At 49.5% G+C, this 8,708-nt stretch overlaps 1 protein-coding gene across 1 annotated transcript; it reads right to left on the bottom strand.

The window, feature by feature from the left end:
• Nucleotides 1–1,526: 1,526 nt before the first annotated feature.
• On the bottom strand, nucleotides 1,527–5,252 carry LOC134284499 (zinc finger protein 271-like). The gene is made up of 3 exons (XM_062843439.1): nucleotides 4,999–5,252; nucleotides 4,109–4,925; nucleotides 1,527–4,023 (listed from the first exon to the last, which is right to left on the bottom strand). Exons 1-3 carry the CDS (start codon nucleotides 5,022–5,024, stop codon nucleotides 1,696–1,698), a joined length of 3,171 nt encoding a protein of 1,056 aa, XP_062699423.1. The 5' UTR covers nucleotides 5,025–5,252; the 3' UTR covers nucleotides 1,527–1,695.
• Between the last annotated feature and the right edge of the window lie 3,456 nt (nucleotides 5,253–8,708).

Below are 8,708 nucleotides of genomic sequence, written 5' to 3'. Positions count from 1 at the left end.
AACTGGAGAGGCTGTGCATCAAGATGTGCCAGAAGATGAGCATAAAGTAGTAGATGAAACTAACAAAATTGCGACAGTTCGTCGATCAGCTCGGTCGAACATAGGAGCGCGTCCGGAGAGGTTCGCGGAAACCATCAGACTGGCCGTGCATCAAGCAGAGCCGAAAACATTCGAGGAAGCTGTCTCCGGTACTGAAAGCGCAATATGGAAACATACGATACACGAAGAGATCTCACCGTGAAAACGGGACCTGGGAGATCACTGAACTACCTCCAGGACGTAAGGCAATAGGGTGCAAAAGGGTCTACAAGCGGAAGCAGGATGAGAGTCCAAAATGTATCGATGATATTGTTATGGTTGTCCAAACGGAGTCCGAGTACCGTGCCTTGGTGGCAGCACTGAAAGAGGAATTCAAGATTACGGAGTTAGGAGATCTTTATTTCTTCCTTGGAATACCGATCAGAATGGAAGCTGGAAGGTATGCATTGAATCAATCAACATTGAAACAAATCTCTCGCGCTTTCGGATGACGGATGCCAAGGCATCAAAAATCCCGATAATGATTGGCTTTGTACAACAAAAGGAGGAGGAAGCACTGCAGAATCCAGGAAGCAGATCTATTAACCAAGCCTTTGGGAGCAGTCAAACTATAGCAACTTAGAGAAGCAATTGGAATACGATTGACCAATATTTAGGAGGAGTGTGAGAAGCAACGTGGTCAATAACGTGCCATCATAGCAACATAGGCGTAGCGAGGTGTATATAGTAACCTTATTAAGTTGAATCAATAAAATTTTCATTCCGAGTTATTAATCCTTCAAGATAAGACGTGTTTCTATTCGCGCTAGCTGCACTTTGTCGATCAACTTCGTTTTTACGAGATCGAACGTCAGTTCGGCATCCGACCGGCTTTCCAGAGCCGTCGTTAGGGAATGGAAAGAGTCCTGCATGCTTTTGAGGTCCATCGCCACCTGTAGATTTGCGTCCAGCATCTGGCCCGTCATCGAAAGCCGCTCGAAGAGATCTGGCATCTCCATGATGTGCTTCTTGATATCCTCGCCATCAGTGTAACGCATATCGCACATTTTTTGAGGATGGAAACCTTCGCCACTCCTAGCGCTCGAAGTTTCTTCCGAGACTCTCCCAGGCTACCTTTTACGGGGTTGGTGGTGTCTTGAATCAGCTTCCGTTGGTTGTCGTCGACCAGAAGACCAATTGAAGCTCTGGTCATGCTGCTACTGCGGCTTGGTTCGTTTGCGTTTCTCCTGGGCAGATTCCGGTCACGTACTCCCAAAGATCCGATCACGAATCGGTCTTGAATTTCCAGCTTCAATAATTGCTTCAGTTCGTTGACCGGGCTTTGGAGAACACAGATTGGCATCTGGCCAAATTCAGCTATACTCTGGTCTACGATGCGAACACGCTCCTCGTTGTAGTGGAATTGGTTTGGCCGATGCATCAGTTCCACGTTGTTTGGCTGTGATTACCCTATCGGAAGCAAAAATTCTCCTCGCCAACAACACCCATTTCGAATTTCACAAATTCGCGGAACTCTTTATTACTATCAGTAGCATTATAAGGTATGTATTTATATTTATATCGTCGATCGGAAATAAATGCATCTCTTACTTGTCTAAAACACGCGCAAGCACACGTCACCACAAGTCGACATCTATGTATCTACCGGTACCCGGTTCAGTATTCATTATACTCCTTCCGTGCGGCCATCGCTTCCTGCTTGATCGATACCACATTGGAGATCGTTGGCACCGAAGGACCCTCCTGCAAGCTATCCTGTTCGGATTGATACTGATGTTCCTGCTCTTCATGCTGTAGCTCCTCCTCGTCATGCGCTTCCTCACCGTCAAGTGCTTCCTCCCCGCCATGTGCTTCCTGCTCGCCATGTACTTCCTCTTGCTGCTCATCATCATCGTCCTCGATTTCCTCCACGTCGCTAGAGATGGCAAAAACTTTTTTCTTCGGCGAAGGAGTCTCCCCTTCTGCGCCTTTCGATGGAGGTTCAGTTTCATCCGGGAGCATGCGTTCCTGTTTGATTTTCAGCAGCATTTTCTTGCCACCGCCGGAAGAGGAGGACGGTCCCGGACTTGGACCCGGTTGCGATCCGCTACTTTGGACCTGGTAGTTGTGCACGACGATTTGATGGCGGACGCGGTCCTGGTTGCGAAGGAACTCCCGATTGCAGATCGTACAGTGGAACCGCTGGACATCCTTGGAGTCGTCCGAGTGGTAGCGTTTCTTGTGCTGAATCAAGAGGACCTGCCGATCGAACTTGACGTTACACTGATCACACGGATAGCGATAGCCACCGCTATGCAGGCGGATGTGGGACACGTAGGCGTTCCGATGCACGGTGCGCTTCGGACAGTGAGGACATTTGTAGAAGAACTGCTGATCCGGATGGTGCTGCATGTGATGAGTCTGCAGCATTTGACCGGTGACGAACACCAAGGAACACAGGGAGCACGGGTAGTCGGTGGTGTCCGGTTCCACTTTGATCCGTTGCCTCTTTTTGCCGCCAGCGGTAGTGGTGCCGGCTACCTGTCTTTCGATACCGTGGAATACGGTATGATGATAGCGACGGGCAGATTTCCGAATGAAGATCCGAGGACAGTAGGCGCATTTGAAGCGATTGGCAAGGGACAGTGATGATCCACCGGTGTGATAGCGTTGCTTGTGGCGTAGGAGATCGGCCGGTTTGTAGAATCCGGCGTCGCACTGGTCGCACTGATGAGGCAGTTTGCCCAAATGATTCAGGATATGCAGCTTGAGAGTGTTCCGGTTGGTGAAAACTTTCTTGCAGTACTGGCATGCCATAGATTTCGGGAGTGAGGAAAGGACCTGCTTTGCGATGGGTTCCTTGTCCGCATGATTGTGCGTCACGTGGATCGCACGGGCCGTTTTGGTCATCAACTTCCGCGGGCAGTAGGGACAAGGGAAGCGAACCTTCTTCTCGCCATCCTCGTCATCGGATCCATGCATTTCTTCCATATGGCGGTCAACGTCCTTCTTCCGGATAAATCTCTCATCACATTGGTCACATCCGAACGGATGCTCTCCGGTGTGATTCATCATGTGCTCCCGAAGCGAGGTTTTGTGCTTGAATAGCTTGGAACAAACCGTACATTTGAACCGAACCGGAACATCCGGATGTTTGAGGGCAAAGTGTATTCGCATGGTCTTCATCGAAGGGAACTTCCGTTCACACTTGGAACACGGGAAGTTACTCTTACGACCTTCCCATACCGTCGGCAACTTCGCCGGTGACTCAATGTTGTGCACTACCTGTTCATGCCGGAAGCGATCCTGATTCCGCACGAAGAATCGCTCGCACTGGTCACATTTGTAGCGCTCCAGAACCTTGTCCTTGGAGTCCTCACCGTGCCATTTTTTTATATGATTCTCCAGCTTTAGCTTTCGTTCGAAGCTGCTTCCGCAGATTTCGCACTTGTGCGGCATGGTTCCGTGATTTATGACACAATGAGACCGCAGCGCAGTTCGGTGACGGAACACCTTTGGGCATTCCGGACATTTGTGCCGCTTGGAAATCTTCGGCCTGGACTCCGCATCCTGGTCCGCGTGGTGCTCGGCAAAGTGCGCATCAATGGCTTCCCTGGTATCGAAATGCTCATTACAGCCATCGCAGGAAAGAACCTGCAAAAACGGAATGGCCTCCGTTGGTGGAAATTCCGCCGGTTTCCTATTGTGGAAGTGCAACATATGCAAATTGCGACCGGACTCCTGCAGGAATATCCTCGGGCAGAGGGTGCACTTGAAGCGCTTGTCCGTGTAGCTCGGAGAGTTTTTATCGTGGTAGCGTGACACGTGATTGTCCAGCCGAGCTTTCATCGTGAACTTGGCACCGCACTCCTCGCACGAAAACGGAAAATCCATCGTGTGGAAGCGGGTGTGTGCCCGCAAGGAATTTGTTTCCGAGAACTTCTTGCCACAGAAGCGACACGAATAGACCATCGCTTGCTCCGGATGTTTCTTGCGGATGTGGTTCTGTAAAGCAAAAAAATATGATCAAGTGGAGTTTTGAGAACCAATATAGTCCCAGTAGCAGAACATGAACACCCAAAGAACCTACCTTGATTTCCTTCATCAATCGGAACGTTTCCTGGCACACTTGACAACGATAGGCCCCATCCGAGCTGACCTCGAAGGGTAACGGTTTGAGCGGTTCCTCTTTTTCCTTGTCCTCGCCCTTGGCTTCGCTGCTGGCCCTGGTCGAAGCCTCCATCGATTTTTCATCCTCCTCCGATTCATCCAGCAGATCCACAACCTGCTCCCCCTTGAAGCTCTTCGCCAGACCCGGACGTTCTACGCCATCATCGTCGTCGTCATCGTACTCCTCCTCCTCTTCTACGGTGTCTTTACCCGTTGCTCCGTGGTGATCATCCATCCCATACGGTTCCGGCTTTATCAACATGTCGCCCCGAATCAGCTCTTCTTCGACTTCTTCATCGATTTCCTCACCGTCATCCTCCACCAGCCCTTGTTCCAACAGTTCATCACCTAGGCCACCTCCTCCAGGCCCCTCCCCCTCATCATCGGTGTCACTCAAGCAGTAAATCATGTCCTCTTCGAACCCGACAGCATTCTGTGCCAGCTCTTCCTGGTGTTCCACCTTCACCTGATAGTGCAGCAGCTCCATCCGCTTCCGCTGCAACACCTCGTCCAGTGTCCGGCACCGCTCCCGATACTTATGAAATCCTTCCAGCGTCATCTGGCACATCCGACAAACGGCGCACCGATAATCCATCTCCATCGTGACGTGAATGTCCACCAACCTTCCAATCAACTCGATCACCGCTTGCTTCGGTTGACCATCCGGCGGAAACAACGGCTCCACGTAGAAGCCGGAAAAACACAACCGGCAGTACGTCTCCGGGTTGTCATTGGGGCTGCAAGACCAAAAAAAATGCAATCACATTTTCATCCTCCCACGACCCGTACCACATCCAACTCCATACTCACATATCGGGAATCGTGTCCGTGTCCATGTTGCGACCGCTTCAACGCCCCGCAAATCCCGAAAAAAGTCACAAAACAAATCCGCGATCAAAATTTGCTGCAACCAGCGACGATGGACATCTTAGATTTTTTTTTCCTTTTTCTTCTCCACCGCATCAGTCGCGGCGACGACGACGACGACGACAAGAACGATGCACTTCACGTCGCTCTCCTCCCGCACAGCAAACTTGATGCGCGATGTGTACGCCCCTCTCACCCACTTGCACGCTGCTGGTGTTGTGTCGACGGCGTCGACTGACCAACCCACCGGTTGTCAAAAAGTTATGCTGCGACGCGTGCTTGAGCATAGAAAAGGGAATAAAACACAAAAAGTGATTTCCCTTTTTGATTATCACGACGCCAGGGGCGTATTTAAGGGCGGATCCAAGATGTTTACTTACCTTGGGCGGATCTATCTACTCGGAAAATGTCAACTGCTGATCTTTTTTTTTGTGCTATTGTTCATGCAGTTGAAAATCAGAATTTTTGAAACACGAAAATCGATTTTTCTAATAGAAGAATACAGATGACCCAAGGGGTTGGAAACTCTGACACCTTGTGAGAAACACCCATTTCACACACCCGAAACACCTTTCAAATGTACCACCATGATCATTTTTTATTTTACTGGCATCGCTGTTCTGCCGTTGTTTATATTTACCTATTCGGGCAGTGTTTATCGTCGGATCGGAGCACGGAACGGAATAGGCAGCAGCTACCGGGTACGTGCAGCAGAGCAGGGCCGGGTGCGTTCTCTGCGGAACCTCGAACCGCCGAAATCCTGTCCAACATTACCATGGACCGGATCGTGAAAGTTGAGAAGTTGAAGGTAATTCAGCGGACAAAACGACCAGAAGGCAGAACAGAAAGGGCGAACGCTAACGTCCTCCGCATTATTACCCTCACTGGGCAACTCCGATTCCAACAAACCGTCGTCGTCAGTTGCAACACGGTGCTACGATTAGATTAGTTTATGGTGCTGGTCGCGGTGCTGGGTGCTACTCTCGCGCCACCAAAGCCGGAATGAAGGATAAAAATTGGCAGACCCTCAGCTCCGGCGAAATGGTTTTACGGAAGATCTTTTACGAGGAGCAGGATAGGGAACCTAAAAGACCCTGACCAGCCGCGGTATCAGCAAGCGCAACGACTTGGACGGAACGAAGATTCAGGTAAAAGAGCAGAATCGAGTGACGCCTGACAGGGACAACCATCGATGTGGAACCGATATGGACGGTAGGAGGAGTGCTGAAAACGAAGGACGATCGTGCATCGGAAGCGCAGCAGTCTACCGGCAGCAGCAGCGAGGTAGACGCAGTGAATAATAAAAACTGCGAGCACGTCATAAACTATAAAAAAGCCATCCGATAGGTCGTCCTCAAGGGGTTGGAAACTCTGACACCCTTGAATATGTTGCAGTGTGCTGATCGGGTGATTTTGGGTGTTTTTGGGTGTTTCTCGGTGCTTTGACGTTTTTGACAATTAATGTGATAGACGTCACATTTTTTCCAAATTACTGGCAACACTTATGAAATTATTTCTTCGTTGTTTGTTTTGATGTTGATTTGCCCAGACAAAGCCGGTGGTGGGAAATCTAAACGGTCGGAACGATCTTACATCTTGCCGGATGTTGCGGTATTCCGGTTCCGGTAAGATAGAAAAGCTGTTAATTTCATAAAGTAAGTATAACATCTGATATTTTTCAACAATTTTTATTTCAGGATTCGGAATCAGTCCATCAGATGATTGAATCGGTCTTGGTTTATCTCGTCGAAGCCCATTCCCGCAAAGCAGGAGGAGGAGACATCGATGGGGTCAAAACGTGGAGTCGAAGAGATCCAACAAGGACAAGAGAGCATGATATTTTCAGTGTGATGAAAGTATTGTGTGGTGAAAGTATTATAAACGTTGGTCCAGTCACTCAAGAAGAAATCGGCGCGAAAGTGGAAGTGGACACCAGTCGGGTGCCTCTAAATGTGAAATTCGTGCGGAAATTGATCGGTAGAGGAAGACGATGATAGCGAAGAGAATAATAAAAGAAGGTAAATCTTCCGATAGGTTTCTAATAAGATTCAACAAAAAAAAAAAAAAAACAAACGAGAAATTAAATTAGTTTCATTCGAATTTTTTTGAGATTCGACCTAAATTCTCACTTTCGGTCACGTGGCTTTCGTGCAGATGATTCGCCAGGAAGTAATCGGTCGCAAAGTCCCGTGAAGGGTAAAAGTTCCGCACAAAAGAGATTCTTGGCCACCACAGACAGCAGCCATCGATGACGTCAGCTTCAGTTGCTGGTACGGAACATTACTGACAAACTATCATCCTTTAAGGAAGTCAACAGTTAGTTGTTGCTGTCGAAGAGTCCTGGAGGGGTGAAAGCAACACCGGGGTTGTACCAATGGAAGAAGTGTTTCCGGGATTACTTCTCCAGTTTCCTCCAGTGGATGATGAAGTGGACGTAGTTCGATGGCGATGATCGGGTGGACGTAATGCTTCTTAGCCGCATCACGTTCCTCGAATGGGATGGGCGTTTTCGTTTGTGAATTTTGCCACCGGTGGCCGTAGTTTGACTTTGGTCGTCTTGGTGCAGGACGACCTATCGGATGGCTTTTTTATAGTTTATGACGTGCTCGCAGTTTTTATTATTCACTGCGTCTACCTCGCTGCTGCTGCCGGTAGACTGCTGCGCTTCCGATGCACGATCGTCCTTCGTTTTCAGCACTCCTCCTACCGTCCATATCGGTTCCACATCGATGGTTGTCCCTGTCAGGCGTCACTCGATTCTGCTCTTTTACCTGAATCTTCGTTCCGTCCAAGTCGTTGCGCTTGCTGATACCGCGGCTGGTCAGGGTCTTTTAGGTTCCCTATCCTGCTCCTCGTAAAAGATCTTCCGTAAAACCATTTCGCCGGAGCTGAGGGTCTGCCAATTTTTATCCTTCATTCCGGCTTTGGTGGCGCGAGAGTAGCACCCAGCACCGCGACCAGCACCATAAACTAATCTAATCGTAGCACCGTGTTGCAACTGACGACGACGGTTTGTTGGAATCGGAGTTGCCCAGTGAGGGTAATAATGCGGAGGACGTTAGCGTTCGCCCTTTCTGTTCTGCCTTCTGGTCGTTTTGTCCGCTGAATTACCTTCAACTTCTCAACTTTCACGATCCGGTCCATAGTAATGTTGGACAGGATTTCGGCGGTTCGAGGTTCCGCAGAGAACGCACCCGGCCCCGCTCTGCTGCACGTACCCAGGGATTGGCGGCATGCACCGTGCGGTGCGAAAAAAGCGTGTGCTTCACACAATCGCAAGTGCTCGTCTCCCGTTTTGCCGAGAGACAAGAGACGTATGAGTGAGAGCTTTCGTAATTGTGCGAGAGACAATCGCAGCACTAGCTCTACGGCGCAGGGAGTAATGCACGGTGCTTGGGACTGCGCTTGTCTCCAAACAGAAAAAATCAATTATTAAATTAATTGAAGAGTTTGTGTTTTCGGCAAAGTTGTTAAGCTTGTCAAGGGTTGACAAGTGATGGGTCGTTTGATTCGAATTTTTTGCAATCATGCGTAGTATCAAGCCAAGTGAAAAGCACGGAGACAAGCACCGAGAGAGTGCAGCGTGAGAGACAGGAGAGCTCCAGCGCGCGGCAAAGCAAGCGAGCAACACACAACCGATTGCGCGTACTCGT

This window comes from Aedes albopictus, unplaced genomic scaffold (genome assembly GCF_035046485.1).
Source record: "Aedes albopictus strain Foshan unplaced genomic scaffold, AalbF5 HiC_scaffold_214, whole genome shotgun sequence".
In the NCBI taxonomy this organism is placed as follows: Eukaryota; Metazoa; Arthropoda; class Insecta; order Diptera; family Culicidae; genus Aedes; species Aedes albopictus.
Note: the sequence above shows the minus strand (reverse complement) of the source record. Positions and strands in the feature narration are given on the sequence as shown.